General features: G+C 42.2%; 2 protein-coding genes and 1 long non-coding RNA gene across 7 annotated transcripts in view; 2 read left to right on the top strand and 1 right to left on the bottom strand.

Annotated features, from left to right (window-relative positions):
- The window catches only part of prrc2c (proline-rich coiled-coil 2C), a 46,093-nt gene extending 40,421 nt beyond the window's left edge, over nucleotides 1-5,672 (top strand). For both annotated transcript variants that reach the window (XM_024261655.2, XM_024261656.2), the window contains exons 21-24: nucleotides 935-1,035; nucleotides 3,521-3,647; nucleotides 3,738-3,974; nucleotides 4,049-5,672. In XM_024261655.2, the coding sequence (XP_024117423.1) occupies nucleotides 935-1,035; nucleotides 3,521-3,647; nucleotides 3,738-3,974; nucleotides 4,049-4,306 (723 nt within the window). In that variant the 3' untranslated portion in view covers nucleotides 4,307-5,672. The remainder of the gene's footprint in view (nucleotides 1-934; nucleotides 1,036-3,520; nucleotides 3,648-3,737; nucleotides 3,975-4,048) is intronic.
- Nucleotides 5,673-6,944: 1,272 nt separating this feature from the next.
- Nucleotides 6,945-16,108, bottom strand: part of myoc (myocilin) — a 74,915-nt gene continuing 65,751 nt past the window's right edge. For all 4 annotated transcript variants that reach the window (XM_036215350.1, XM_036215349.1, XM_036215351.1 and 1 more), the window contains 4 exons: nucleotides 11,726-12,186; nucleotides 9,585-9,677; nucleotides 8,215-8,426; nucleotides 6,945-8,134 (listed from right to left, as the gene is read on the bottom strand). In XM_036215350.1, coding sequence (XP_036071243.1) covers nucleotides 7,535-8,134; nucleotides 8,215-8,426; nucleotides 9,585-9,677; nucleotides 11,726-12,186 — 1,366 coding nt within the window. In that variant the 3' untranslated portion in view covers nucleotides 6,945-7,534. The remainder of the gene's footprint in view (nucleotides 8,135-8,214; nucleotides 8,427-9,584; nucleotides 9,678-11,725; nucleotides 12,187-16,108) is intronic.
- LOC118599670 overlaps nucleotides 15,784-16,108 on the top strand; it is a 687-nt gene continuing 362 nt past the window's right edge. The window contains exon 1 of the long non-coding RNA XR_004949113.1: nucleotides 15,784-15,974. This is a non-coding gene — a long non-coding RNA (uncharacterized LOC118599670). The remainder of the gene's footprint in view (nucleotides 15,975-16,108) is intronic.

Here is a 16,108-nt window from a genome sequence, read left to right on the forward strand (position 1 = left end):
CTCTCAGCCCACATCTGTTGGCTCAGCTGTTGGACAGGACAAGTTAAAAAAAAATAGTAATCTATGATATTTAACAATTTTTAAGACAAAGATATGTTTTAATTTTCTGCAAAAACTTTTTTAATTTAACAATTTAAAACACAATATAACAATTTAATGACCTTTCCAACATTAGAATAAAATTAACAATTAATATCAACAGGTCTTTACAATAACATATTTTAAAGAAAAAAAAAACAAAGCTCCAGTTAAGAGCTAAAATCCAGAGCATATCAAACGGCCTTCTCACTTCAAAGAAAACAAACTGTGGAAATAAAAATTCATAATTCATTCATGTCAGATAATTTATTATTATTTAGGCATAATATTAGGGAGCTGTTGGCATCGATCTTACATCAGCACGTTTCCACCCGCTCGTTTTCATGGGTATGGGAGGGGCTGCTGCAGACTGTGCAGGTTTTTAGAGGATTACTGTTAAATGTATGAACGGATCAAAATACCTCTTTGGGGTTCTTTATAGTGAGGAATGAACAGTAAAATGCATTTCAAATCTTAAAAAGAAGAATTTTCATGGTAGAGCCCCCTTAATAAACATTTTACATCTGTCGTCCTTTTTTCTTTTCTTAATTTGTTAACACTCCAGTTCTTACAATGTATTGATTTGTGCAAATTGATCATTTGTTTAAAGCTCCATATAATCATTTTTCAGATGGGCTAAAAGAAAAGATCTGAAATTTTGTAAAGGTATCCCTTATGACCAAATTGCAAGTGTAAACAGAAGCTCACCCTGTGAGCGGCTCACAAAAGCCATCTCAAAAAGTCTGATCCTACCTGTTAACTCTTTAAAAATCATCTTCCGCTCTTGTCTGGCTGAGTCCTTGGTTTAATCATTTAATCAGTAGTTTTACCTATTTTTTCTTGTGACATTTTGCAGATGGACATGGATCTGAAGCTCTTTGGCAGTGGGATGGATGTGAAACCTGGAACTCCTCCTGTCAGCGCAAGGAGCACAACACCCACCTCCAGCCCATACAGGTAAGGTTCTGTTTGGAACCAGACGGAGATTGTGGATGTATCCGTCACACTAACGCCGGAGTCACACAGGACGCGATAGCGCCGCGAAGCGGCGCGGAACGGCGTGCGCTTCCATTCGGCGCCCATGTTAACCTATTGCGTCGGTCACACCAAGCGCGGAGCGATGCGCAGCGGCGCGGAGGGTCCGCGCGGTGCAGCGCAACGTTTCGGCGTCTGGCCTATTTCTTCCGCGCGACGCGAGCGCTCCGCGTCAATACTGGCAGGAAGTTGCGTCGAAATACATGCATAACCATTTCTGAAACCTATTCTTTTGCACCTTTTTAATATATTCAAATGTTGTCACAGTATATAGACCTATGCTATGCCATGTTCACTGGAGGCAGAAGCCCTGTTGATGTTGTATTAAAAAGAGTAACAGCACACTATATCCACTTTTCTTTTGTCTGTTGACCTCTATAAATGGTTCTTCAATAGTGCTGACTTTTGGTCATTGTTAATTTTTTCACAGTTTAAAATAAACTTGTTTAATTCCTGAAATTACAGTCCAAATCCTTCTGTGTGCCGCCCTCTACAGGTTGAAACGAGGTATCACAGTTGAATGTTGTGATTGGTCAACTGGTCCCTCGTCATTTCAGAAGTTTCACATCATCATACTCTGCAGTTCCAGCATAAAAGCCACACCCATCTTTATTCTGTAACAGTCGGATGTTATGTTAACTATGCGCTCTATATCATCCATGCTTTCCAGTGGTGTTATCAACGTATGAAGTTCTGTGGTTGCTCCGCGGCTGGGGCATCAAAGCATCAAGACGTTAAAGCAGTAAATGTGACAGTTGTCAAAAGGGAGGCGCAGACGCAAATTTGACGACTCTGCCGCATTCGATGTGAATGCACCATTAGAATTAGAGACCCAAGAGGAAGAGTGAGGTTACAGGGAGAAGAGATAAAGAAGGTGGAGGAGTTTAAGTATTTAGGGTCAACAGTACAGAGTAATGGAGAGTGTGGAAAAGAAGTGAAGAGGAGAGTGCAAGCAGGTTGGAATGGGTGGAGAAAAGTGTCAGGTGTGATGTGTGACAGAAGAGTTTCAGCACAAATGAAAGGAAAGGTGTACAAGACTGTGGTGAGACCAGCCATGTTGTTTGGACTAGAAACAGTGGGACTGAAGAAAAGACAGGAAGCAGAGCTGGAGGTAGCAGAGATGAAGATGCTGAGGTTCTCTTTGGGAGTGACCAGGATGGATAGGATCAGGAATGAATACATCAGAGGGACAGCACATGTTAGAGGTTTTGGAGATAAAGTCAGAGAGGCCAGACTGAGATGGTTTGGACATGTTCAGAGGAGAGACAGTGAATATATTGGTAGAAGGATGCTGAGTCTAGAGCTGCCAGGAAAGAGGTCTAGAGGAAGACCAAAGAGGAGGTTTATGGATGCAGTGAATGAAGACATGAAGGTGGCTGGTGTTAGAGTGGAGGATGCTGAAGACAGGCTTAGATGGAGGAAACTGATTCGCTGTGGCGACCCCTGAAGGGAAAAGCCCAAAGGAAAAAACTGATTTAAAAATACTGAAGAGAAAAATGACATTCTGTAGGGGAAATGTATAAACTAAAAAAAGTGAAAAGAAAAGAAAGTGAAACCACACAAGTACATGTCCTCTTCAGAATCGTCCTCTTTGTACATCTCAAAAGCATTCACTCAGACTCTGTCAGCTCAGCACAGTGCCCACCACCCCCACCTGTGCGCCCCTCTCAAATACCTGTGTATCAACCGTTCACGCACGACCAGCTGGTGTTCTCCTTTTCTTCTGTCCTCTCCTGGGAATTTACCCAGAACCTTCTGATGATTTAGGGATGAAATGCATAACAGATAATGCAAGCTTGGTTTATAGTGACCAGTGGGGTGGCTAGATGAAGGAGCAGTGGTGCCTTTGTCTGGACCATGAGTGTCTAAGGTGAAGGAGAAAAATCCTCAACCTCCACAGGAATTTCTGTGAAGATACTGGCATCCACATTGAAGACGCAGAGTGACTACTTTACCTCAAGCTAACCTCACTGTCAATCAACGATCAAAACCAAACCTCCCCCACTTAGCCCGTCCCTTTTTTTGTTTGCATTCTTCAAATCTGGGTGGAGTGGAGTCGGCCTCCTGTTGTTTCCCTTTAAATATTTTGATTGTTTAGATGATGCAGCCCTCAGTGTGCAGTCTGTAGATGAAGTGCAACAAGTTTGCTCTACATAGTCAAACCCTTAGTGCACAGGAGACATCAGAAACTGTGGGTGCTGTTTGAGAAGAGTATCCAGGTTGGAGATGCCACAGTTCTGGTTCCTGATAACTATATATATTTGTCAGAAACCAGCCTATTACTATATGTTTATAGGTGCGAGTGACTGTTCTAGTATCTTGACTTTGCTTGCGGAGTCCAGACCCTAAGTTTCTCTTCTCCAGGAGTTTGACAGCCTTCATTTTTCTGTGTTTTTCGGTCATGCAGGGCTTGCTCCTCCTCTCCCAGCAGTCAGTCCAGTAAACTGAACAACATGCTGTACCAGAAGCAGTTCCAACCCAGCTCTGCTGGCCTCAGAATGACGCAGCACTTTCCTGGACAATTCAACCCACAGGTTAGAATCCCTGGGTGATTTAATCAAAATCTATTTTTTAAATTGTTTTAAATGCACATTGGGTATATGTATGGTTGACTCTTTTTTCAGATTTTACCTCAACCCAGTATGGTCTCTCCTGTGGTGCGCCCTCCTCATGCTACATCCTATGGAGGGGTAGTCCAGCGTTCTCCCATGGGACCTTCGCTCAATGTGAGTGCTGGTCTTATGCCTCACCCTCGTCCCCAGAATCCACAGCATAGTCTACACCCACCCAGAGGCCCATCTGGTCCTCTCCTTGCTGCCAGAGGCACACAGGCAGCTCTGAAAGCCGAGCAAGACCTGAAGGTACTTCAAAACGGTGCTTAGTGTAATCACTGGAGGAACTGGGTGTCTCATGGATTTTTTTTTTTCCTATTAAGGCCAAGCAGCGAGCAGAGGTGCTTCAGTCCACTCACAAGTTTTTCTCAGAACAGCAGCAGCAGCAAATGAAGGCTCCTCAAGTTAGCAAACCTTCTCGACTCGACCAAGGAGGAAAGCCTGCACTTGACACATCAGGCTCAAACCACCAGATGGGAGGTGATCGGTCTGATGCTGACAAGTCCCCCATATCCACAAACAAGCCCATTCGGACTGGCCCCATTAAACCACAGTCCATCAAACCAGAAGAGGGCAAATAGAGAGCTGGAGGTCCCCTAGGACCACAAGATGAATCCATGGAGAAAATCTATGCTTTTTTAGTCATTTATGTCTCTTATTATACCAGGAGAACAGTAGAAGAATCAGGGTGGAAGCAAAATATGGCAACTGCAGACAGAAGGGGGAGGGTTGTTTAAGGTGGATTTTTTTCATGGCTAGATACAAATAAAAAAAATGCACCACAAGTTGCTCCATAAGAATAACAATAAATATGAAGTTCCAAGAGAACATTTAAGATTTGCTGCTGTCTCTGTTGGAACTCTTTTTTTTTCTTTTTTTTTTTTCTTCAAGTGGCATCACAAAGATTAATGGAAAAGTTTCTGCTAAAAGCGACAAGTTCAATTTTCCTTTAGGAGATGTTAGTTTAACAGACTTGACCACATTGCCCTTCCTCATAAATAAGAATGTGCATTGCTCCTGTTCCTGTGTGATGCATGTACTCGTACATGCAGATATGAAATGAGAAATTCTCTCATTTCAAAGAAAATGGGACAATAGAAGCATTTGATTGACATTGGTGCGTCTACTTGTGAGCCATTGCTCCTGCCTTTTGCTCTCATATCCTTGCCTGAGATCTTCTGCTTGTCGGGTGTGCGTTTTTAAACGGCTCGTAACTCAACTCATTTGTCTTAAGCCAAAGGGTTAACGTGATGGCCTCCTCAAGCTGTGGTCAGACCTACGCTGAAGCATTGGGATGACTTCGATGCTTCCATGGAAGATGTTGCATCACTATTTTACACTCAGTTCAGTATTAGAGTTACACTCCCACCCACCTAGGTTTCACACCAATCCGTTTTCACACCACCCCCGACTGGATGAAGACCCAGACCTTCTGCTTCAAACTATTTCAGTGCCCTTAGCTAGTATTTTATAGCAGGATGGGCTGTTTAGACGACAAGATACAGAGAGTTGATATCTTAATATCAAAAAGAATCATATGTTTGAGTGTCTTTGCTGACGTAAAGGACAAAGAAAAATCAGAAATCTCAAGTCCTGAAGCATTTTTAGGCTGGAGGACACTCGACTGTTGGGTTTTTACAAAGCAATCTGTGCTGTTCTGTTGGCCTCTCCTCCGCTGGTCCTTTCCTACAACGCTCTCGTCTTAGGTCGCTGATGAGGAACCTTCAGAATTGTACAGTAGATGCTGAGGTATTCCCCTCACATCTTCCCAAGCTGGGGAAGACTCCTTTGTAGGGAGTATGACAGAGGAAGAGTGGGCGTAATAACCTATTGATTTTTTTTTTTTTGTTGTACAGGGGTTTCATCACTGTATTAAAATATGTACTGTCTTATTTACATTCTCTTGGTTTGGTTACAGAAACTAATTAAAAAATAACTGTTACATTTTGTCAGGATCTTAATTTTTTCAAGCAATTTTTTACACAATTGAATGGTATGATCTGCATTTGACCACTAGGGGTCCTCACAGCTCTAAACGCACTCTGGGTTTGTTTGGAGAGGTTCTTCCAGGATTGCTGTTTCTGCCAGGAACTGCAACATGAGGTCAAAACTAGGGATGTCCTGATCCGATCACGTGGTTGATGATTCGATTGAAATCTGTTTTCCACCGATCAATATCAGATATTTCATTTATTCTTATTATAATCAGAGCTATATATTTTAAGCTCATTATTCTGGATAAATGCTCTTCTAGAAGTCTGCATTTCATGAACAGATCACAAAAGGTCATTGCTGTAAAACGCAGCAGAAAACGGCAGCTGTTTAAACAGTAAGCTAACATAAACAACTCAGTTAAGCTAGCGATCTGATCAGATTCAGACTTCCTGGATCAATAACTCTTTTAAAAACACTTTAAACAGACAGGACAAACCAACAGACACATACAGTTTTGTTTCTTTTTAATGTTAAGCTCATCATGCTGCAGACAGACCGCTAAACAGCAGCTGCTAACTTTTTTTTTTTTTTTATTGCAAATAATTCACAAACAATCATGGCATTGTCAATGACATGAGACAAAGGAAATAAACATAAAGCAGAAACAAGTGAATGCAGAAAAAAAAACACAGAGCAGAGGGGTTTATATCAAGACCTTAAACAGTTCAAATAAATTTGACAATTTTTGGGCATTTTTTTTGTTTCATGTAATATAATGACTTGGAAAACACTTTGAGACAGTTTACAAATCAAGCAGCTGCTAACTGCTACATGCTAGCTCTGTGATTTAACTCCTTAGGACCCAAGCTGTCGTTTGATATGCCTGTTTTATTTATCTGACAGAGAAATAATAGTGGTAAAAAAACAAAAATGTGATGTCTTAAAGACTTAAAAAAGAATCACAAAAAAATAATGAAAACTAATAATATCAGCTATTCATAAACACTCATCAAATTTCATGCTAAAACAAAGTAATCATTTATTTTTAAGAATTTTAAATGAGGACAGGAATCATATTTGGTCAAAAATGTTCAATAGCTCTAAAGACGTTAAAGCTAAAGTCACTAAACTTTCTTACTTGAGTAACAAGAAAATAGATCTTTTTTCCTAGTTTATATTTGCTGTATTTTTACTTGTTTATTAAAGCTACTTCACAGAAGTGTTTTATTTAAGTTTTTAATGATAAAAGATGGTTAATGAAATATAAATAAGGGACAACACAAATCTGTTTCTTCAATTTATTCATGTTTTAATTGTGTTATAAAAGTATCGGATCGGGACTCGGTATTGGCAGATACACAAAATCAAATGACTCGGAATCGGATCAGGCCCAAAAAACCTGATCCCTAGTCATCCTTGGTCAAAACATGGTGCATAATTCTACATTTAACCCAGTTAACTGATGCAGTTTTAACCCCACTAGGCTTTATATGCAAAGGAAAAGTCAGTTATGAAGTTTATTTCATGAAATGTCATGACACTACAAATGCATGCAAAAATCAATGTAGTCTTTACAAAAATCTGTACAATAGCAGGATTCTGCAATACAAATAGTAAAGCATTTAGCAAGGACATTACGACACTCTGCTATTCAATTTCCACGTATATACTTTGATTAAAAGGAAAATGTGAAGTGAAACATCAGGGTTTTAAAAGCAGTATAAAAATAATTCCTCTTTAAATTTGTGGACTGTGCCTACTTAACCAGTTCTCCCAGCCCTTACGGTTTTTGGTAGCAAGGCTCTCCTGTTTGGGCTGACCTCTGTTCTGCTCATGCGTTGCTCTAAAAGTTTAAGTCTCTGATGCAGGAACAGCTAAATGTCTCTTTTTCTCCTGCTGGCCAGCTTGTGACCCATCCTAATGTCATAGGACACTATGTGAAAGTTGTCCCATGCAAACAGCTTCCTTTGGGCCAAGCTGTAGTCAATCATGCTGTTGTAGCGATACTTGTTCTTGAAAGGGATGGATACAGCCTTCCCCTGACTGGTTTCGGTGTCGTATACGAAGTTAATGGTGCTGTCCGTAGCAGAGTAGCTGGCCACTGTGTACATCTTCCCACAGATGACAAAGGAATTGGCCACAGATGACTTCCTCATGTTCGTCTCCCAGCTTCTTCTTACCACCAGACTCAGAGGATCCAGCAGTGAAATCACAATAGCTCCTTTGGCCTTACTGGTGGAGTAGACTGCCCACAGCCCCTTCTCATCCACAGCCAAGTCGATGTCTGTGTAGCCTCCCCAGGAGTAGGGAAACTGGCCATGGAACCCAGCATGAGGAAGCTCCCGGCGGGCAGCGACATGCTCAGCAGCCAGCTCATAGCGGATCAGAGTGCGGCTTAGTCTTCTCTGATAATACAGGGAGCCTCGGTAGAGAGTGGCTCCGGTGCTCTCTAGGGGGTCTGGCAGCAAAAGGACCTGAAAAAGGAAAACACCAGAAGTTCATCAGGAATGCTTTGGGGTTTTGACTCAGTGAAAAGCGTCTACAGAACTCCTACTTTAGATGGGAAACCTTTGGAGAGCTGCTCCAGGTCTTCATATCCAAACAGCTGCCGGACCTCTGTGCCAACTGTGTCAATACGCCAGACCATTTTGGGTCCATATGGAGAAACCGGCTCAGGATCCTGCATCCAGACTCCATATTTCCCTGCAATGTTGTCAGCTCTTCTGTGAGTGACTGGCTCTCCAACTGAAAGCAGGTCACCACAACCTGCAGGGGGAGTGAGGGGTTGTTATTCACATTGAACTCTTAAAGACCCACTCCAGTGAAAATTGTGTTTATTTATTTATTTATTTTTATTTTTTACATGGTTTTGAGGTCTTTTGCTCATGGAGGACACAAGAAAATGAAAACTGCGTTTGAGTGTTTCTGTATTGAAACCCTGACGGAATTCTGGTGGTTTGAAAAAGCTAAGGTTTGTGACTTTTGGTTTTGTTTGTTTTTATTTCTTCTATTTACTACGCTCGTCCACCAAGTCAAAGTGATGCAAATCCCACAAATCTTACTCCAGGCTTTTTGTTGTCTAGAACTGTTCCTATTAATGTCTGTCTTGGTGTCGTATTAATCCGGCCGGGCAGATAAACTGCAATTACGGCTGGCACTTTGGTGTTTTGAAAAGCACCTTATCCACACGTCACTACCAAATCAGAGTCCCTGATTGGTCACAGTTCCACAAACTTCCATATATTCAAACATTTGACTTTTCATTCAAGGTGGATACTTAAATGGGAGTCGCAGTAGCAGCTGTGAACACACCATCAGAAACAAGCAGGAAACTCAGAGACGCTCTGATCTCAGCTGAGCATCACTGCTGGATTCCTGTCCAAAATTCCTGGATATTTATAGCAGGATTTGCTTTAAGGCTGTTGACAGGAATGAGAGTCGTGTTTAGCTGGGAAGGAATAATCTGGTGCCTTGTGGGTTCATCTTTCAGTTCTAGCTTTGGTATGCCTGAAATCAATGGCGGACATAGCAGTTTGGGGACCCTGGGCAAATGGTAACAAGGCCCTCTGCAGCGGTTACATTATTTATTTAAATCCCTATCAGGAGTAAAACATCAAATAACTCCCTTACTGGTCCACTTTTAGACAGCATCAATGTCAAGATTCCAAATATTTTGATAAGAATTTCAAAGCTGAAATCACATGTAAACATTAAAGAAATCTGTTTTATATACATTATTTTTACTTGGAATAAAATATTACATTTATTAAATGCAATAAGTTATTGGAAATGACTATATAGAACTATTGTCTCTCGACCTTACTGGACAGTAATCCATTGATGCAGAGGGACGAGGGGAGGACTTACTTGACTAAGATTACATGAAAACTGAATAAAAGATGCATTTGCGTCAAAGGCCGATACCTGCGTTGTCCTGGTTGCTGTCAGGAGCAGGGACCTCCGTCACTTCCGCCTTGAGCTCCTGAAATCCAGGAGACTGATACTGCCATGCGGCGTCTGCACAGAGATCAGGAAGCTGCAGGAGGTGAAAGTTAAACCGTAAAAACCTTTCTCACCTCCCAGACTGCTGCTGTCCCCTTGCCTGTTTGGCGTCGCCATTATGTGAGACATAGAGCCTAAACACACTAACAATTTCCCCTTTAGGAATTTCTGTTAGCAGACCCCTATTTTCATTTCAATTCTCTTTTTTCCCTTTTATGTTGGGTTGATTACTTTGTTAAAAGATATTGTTACATTTTTAAATACTTTGATTTGTTTGAAGACAATAATTGAAAAGGTATGTGTACATGCATACTTTAATTGGTGCATTGTATTTTGAATGTTGTCAATAAAGAAGGCATTTGAGTGCGCACGCGCATTTACGCACGCTGACAGCGAGGAAAGTGATTGCGGCCATCGAACCCCTGAGCAGGGTTCCTGCTGCTGTGGTGTCAGACGGGCGCGTCATCTGACAGGGACCAGCTGAGACTTGCGGGGGCTTGACAACTGTGCACTTTGGTTTAACGCAACCAAAGATAGGGTTCGTGAACATGGAGAACAAGTGTTTTTAGAATTAAGAGTCTCCAGAAATCAGCAACTGAAAAGAATCAAATGAGCTGAGGTTCATTCAGTCAAATTTTTATAAAATGGTTATCACACATTTATTGTTTTGTCCTTTCATACTCTTAGTTGCTTTTGTTTCTTTTAATCTGCTGATGGAAGATTCCACTGTACTTGTTTTTGAGTTCTAGAAGACTCTTGTGTGCAACCGGCGTGTCAGAAAAACCGGAAACAAGCCTTGCTGAAGGCTGCAAGAAGTATAACCAAGAACATGCTGAAACTGACGTCTTTCTGCAGCTGCTCTTCTGGAACAGAGAAAATCATTCTGTTCGGTTTTGGATTTGCGGCTGTTTCTCCCCTTAGGGTTGCAAATTTCATGTAACTAGAATGTAACTGACTAACAAAAAGCACTTCAGAGCAAAGTGGAGACTGTTTGAACACACTCCAAAGTATTTTAAACTAATCTCTCTCTGGTCTTTCTTGTAGTGGCAGAGAATAGTTTCAGGTTGATTAAGCCCAACATTTCTGTTGGTTTGTTTGAGTCACTTTGAGCTCAGATCAGGTCCTCCTGATGCCATGTTTTGTATGCTGCGTTTTCACTCTTTCAGTTACGTGAATAGCTTACATGAAGAAAGATTACACGCTGAATTTTTTTGAACAGCAAGTAGCCCGCCTGCATTGCTGATGAATTTCTGGAGGTACAGTGTGAGTATAGGGCAAACTAAAATAGTCTGATTTATGTCTTCTGGTCTTGGATTTCCTCCTCCTGCTGGGATATGTTCATCTCCCTGAGGGGCAGTCCCTGCAGAACCGGGGCTTCGCTGGCGTTTCCGACGACCCCGGAGCCTGAAGCCCCACCTCTCCGGGTTTTTGTGTTTGGAGATTTCACACAGCATGGAGGTGAGAGCCTGACACACTCACCAGGTAACCTGTTATGAGCTTCCTTAAATCTCTCAGGAAATAAGGAGAAAAGATTAACTGCCTCTGGAAAACTCATTCTTTCACAACACGTGATGCTGAGAGCCAAGAAAGTAAACAGCTATCATCATAAGAAACAAAAAAAAAATTTCTTGTCATGCTGGAAGGAAAACTGGTTGTAAAAAAAGAGCTGGATTTCCCCACAGATATTAAACTGATCCTCTTTGCCCCCCTCCCCCAGCTGCTAAATGCAGCACAGGAAATGAGGGAGCAGGGAAACTTGACCTGAGGGTCTCCAACAGACAACCAAAACATTACGGAGCAAAAGCCCAGAGGAAAACAAGCTTGTCCCTATTTTATCTCTCTTTCATAAGATCAGAGCTGCCCAAGATGAGCTCACTGAGAACAGATTTCCCGGTGAAGTTAGTAAAAGCAGTTGCATCATAAAATTTAGGATCTGATCTCCTTTTGATAAAATGTGTGAAATCTGCAAAAAGTAAAATACTTTGACAAAAACTTATTATGTAAGATATGACCTTGTTGAGATATTTAAACAGCTTTCAAATGTGTGACAGCCAGTCTCCTACCTTCAAAAGGTCTGGTCGGAGCCCTGTCTCTCTGCGGGTGGCTTGGCGGGACGGCAGGCATCTGAGGACAGGGTCTGTTCCTCAGCCTGTCCGTCTCCCTCCTCATTTCCTCCATTCTGAGCTGAAGAGCCTTCATCTCCCTCTTCAGGCGCTCTATTTCCCCTTGCAACAGACTCTTCTCTCCTACAGCTCGGTTCAGTGCGTCCTGCAGCTCAGCCTGAGCTCTGTCTCCACCCCCCTGATGCCCCCCTGGTGGCTGGAGGTTCTTCCCGGTCAGCTGGGACACCAGCATCTCGAGCACGCCGAGTCTGGCCTTCAGACCCTCCAGTTCTGGACCTGAAAGCTGTGGGCAGCTGGTCTCCACAGGGCTGGGGATGGTGAAGCTGTAATAGCATCGCTCACTGCTGTCGTTTCCTCTCCACACAGAAGCTTGATCCTGAGCGTCGGCTTGCAGCAGGAGCCTGCAGAGCAGCAAGAGCAGGAACATGTTTCAGACACTTCTTTACTCTGCTTCCTGGAATACCTTGGATCTTTTCTGTCCACCACTGTAACAGAGGGTGAACTTTCTTTTTCCTCTCTTCCTTCTGTGAACTGAGCTTTTCCTAACAGCTCACTGATATTTATACAGCCTGGAAGAGCGAAGCTGAAAAACTAAGGAGGGGTAACAGGGAGGGAGGGGGCTTTGAAGGGAGGGAGAAAGAGAGCCATAGGGAGATCTATGCAGAAGAAACCTCTGTGTGTCTGAGAGGACTGGATGTTTCATTTCATTTCCTCTTTTGGAGCCAGCGCCTTTCCTTTAAAAAGGGAGAAACTGGTCCCTAGATCTCAACCGAACATGCATTGTCTGTTATTTTTCTGCAAAATCCCAAGTCCATTTGTCTTCAGGCTGATATGTCTCATAGCCTTTATAAGAGACTAAAGGATTTCTTTTGGGTTTTGTTCACTTTTTGAGGCTACGCCAACTCAATCTCAAATGTTTCAACTGTCTGATTACTCTCATGTTCTGATCCCTTGTTAGAATTCCCTTACATCTCTCCTAGTCAGTTCTCCCATACATGGTTCCTGTTCCCTTGCCTCTACATATATGGTCAGACTCATCATCCACCTGTGCTGACCCTTTGACCCCCGAGCTCCAACCAAGTCATCTTCTGGAGCTACTGTCAGTAAACATACCTTTTTAAAACATATGAAAACTGCATTTTTTAATTCAGAATGTAAATACTGAACTGAAACTGAATGTCAATCAGTCAGGAGAGGCAGTGAGCCACAGCCTAACCTGCAAAATAAAGCTTAAAATGAATAAACCTTTTTGTAAATAAAAAAATCATGACATGTCTATTGTATTGTTACTTTTTTTCTGTGTAGGTCTTCAGTGTTTGGCAGATTTACAAGTATCCTGTTCAAATACATTAGACCACCAGCAGTCTGTGCCTAACTGCTCACACTGTCGAGCACTTTCAAATTACAGTAACAACGCCACCTTGGGATGTGAACCCAAGGAAAGATCAAGAAGGCACAGTGGTTCTTGGCAAAATTGGAGCAGAGACAATTTTGAAATGCACATAAAATTTTATTAAATACAGAGTTTAAAATAAACTAAAAATTCTGTTAAAAACTGCAACCAATGAATAAATAAAATTAACCTAGAAGTTGGGGCGGAAGAATAGTCAGACCTAAAAAAAATAAATAATCAGTCACTAAAAACACCAGGGTGAACAAGCACACACACACACGTGACGGCAAGCTGGAACACGGCACACAGGAACCACCACCAGTCTGTTTCTTCCTGGCCCCTTCAACTTCTTCATTAAAAAAAGAAAAACATACAAATGACAATTAACAAATAAAACAAAAAAAAATAACAAGGAGGAGTTAACGGTTTCACTAATGGTTGTGGAGCTCCCAGAGTTTGTTGTGGAGACACATACAGAACAGGGCTCCAAAACACCTGGGGCCCGTTCCAAGAAGCAGGATTTGTTGGAACTCTGAGTTCGTGAACTCCAAATTCAGTAAAACTCTGAGTTTTCAGTTCCAGAAAGAGAGATAACTCAAACCCATGAAAGTGGGTGAAACCAAGCCCGCTCCAAGAAGCGGGTTAAGCTGAACTCAGAATCAATCACTATGGTATCTGAGTCTGTGAAAGTAACCTGGTCGGTAGCAGGTTTTCTTCAGGAAACTTACACCGGAGTCACACAGGACGCGATAGCGCCGCGAAGCGGCGCGGAACGGCGTGCGCTTCCATTCGGCGCCCATGTTAACCTATTGCGTCGGTCACACCAAGCGCAGAGCGACGCGCAGCGGCGCGGAGGGTCCGCGCGGTGCAGTGCAACGTTTCGGCGTCTGGCCTATTTCTTCCGCGCGACGCAAGCGCTCCGCGTCAATACTGGCAGGAAGTTGCATCGAAATACATGAGAAAATCCGGTTTATTTTCAAAATAGAACAAATTTTTCACAATAAAACGCCGCGATTGACAAATGTGATCATGTTTTTGTGTCTAAACAGACTGTAGAGATGAAAATATGCATACAATCAAAACACATAGACACGCGTGCGCGAGAGCCCCCACCCCGGACACCACAGATCTCCGGAACAGGTGACACAGAGACACACAAAAAAAGACAGATACACACAGAGACAGATCAATGAAGGGGGCACACTGGAGCGGGGCATGGGGCTGCGTTTGAACGAGAGAGAGGCAGAGGAGTGGTTCTTCTTGGAAGAAACATCAGGTAATATTTTTAGTTTATTAATTGACCGACTGAAACACCTGCGTGCGTGCACACAGACACAACAGAACAGACAGACACGCACACGCGCGCACAAGCCGATCAATGAAGTGGGCCGACTGCGGAGTTGGGGGGCGGGGTCTGTGTCAACAGGTGCAGAGACCATCTCCTTTTAGCAGAAACACAGGGAGATATCCTGGTTATTGATCATGATGGCAAAAAAGCAACAGCTCTAGCAGAAGCGCATGCCGACCGTCGCGGAAACAAATCGCGTCCTGTGTGACTCCGGCGTTAGAGTTCTCTGCGGTCTCCGCCCCTTTTTAAAGTGAAAGATGTTCAAATATGAGTTCCTCATGAACACTTAGAGAACATTCACAATAGAGACGTCACGTTTTCACCACTCAGAAACCAAAATGACATGTTCATTCATAGAGGATCATGTAGAGAGGAGGCTGATTAATCCAGAGGGAATGTTATTTACTTCGGTAGAGGATTTGGAGGACACGAGTCGATTGACTGCAGTTTCCCAATTCATTTTTATTTCAGCGATATTAAAAATAGTGAGTTTTTCCAGGGACAGGGACTCGATATTAATAATACAGAGTTTTCTTTTCCTCATTTTTAAACTTTAAAAATTATTCAATGTCAAACACCGAGAAAGGATCTCAACTCATCCACCGTCAGGAAATTGCGTCAAATATTAGCTCGGTTGTCAGCAATGCTGCCTCTCTCTGTGGAGACCTGAGTTTGGCTTCAGAAAGTGTTTTTATGCTTAAAAAATAAGAAAAATCGGCAAATATATTTTAAGTCTTGAGAATTAAAATTAGATAAATGCTTTTTTAACATACGCAGCTACAGTTTATTTTTAGCGTGCAGTGATTACTGGTTAGATTAGTAACAGATCAAAAACCATTCCTTACTCAACAAGTGACAAAATAACCTTCCTGACATTATTTATTCATTATTAGAAATGATTCAAATAACTGCAGATATTTTCTCTCTGTTCTACCGCTGCAGCTGTGTTGCTTTTCTTGCAGAAAATGTTCTCCTATAGCTGCATATGCTTGAAGGAACTTATCAATTTCCGTCGCCAGAAGTACTAAACTCAGGTGTTTGTTCCCGTTGCCATGGTGAATCGTGCTGTCTTTGCTCCATTGATCAGGGCTTTTTATGGTCGCGACGCTCACACCTGATTCTGGTTCTGACAACTTCAAGTTAATTGAATCAAACATTTTCAGCTGTTCTGAAACCGAAAACCCTGAGTTTGGGAATTTAGAGTCCAGTGACTCTTAGTTCAGGTTTGTTGAACCTGCTTCTTGAAACGGGCCCCAGAATAACTCCAGATAAAATAAACAAATGAAATATGAAATATACAAATATACAAATAAATATACAAATAAAATGAAGTAAAAATCAATTAAAAATGATCCTCATAAAATACAGTTCAATCTGGTGAATGGTGATTACGTCAAGCCTTCGGCGCAGGAAGATTTTCTCAAGCATTTACACCAGAAAAAGAAAAGGTCTGGCAAAGCAGCAGCTGTTAGAAACGGGGTGGAGTCAGTCACCGGCAAAATCCAAGGTCAAACGTGCTTGAATGCATCAAACTTTGGCAATCCATGGTTAAAACAGGAAAGCCTGCAGACACCTGGGGCAG

Source organism: Oryzias melastigma, linkage group LG14, assembly GCF_002922805.2.
Source record: "Oryzias melastigma strain HK-1 linkage group LG14, ASM292280v2, whole genome shotgun sequence".
NCBI classification, from domain to species: Eukaryota; Metazoa; Chordata; class Actinopteri; order Beloniformes; family Adrianichthyidae; genus Oryzias; species Oryzias melastigma.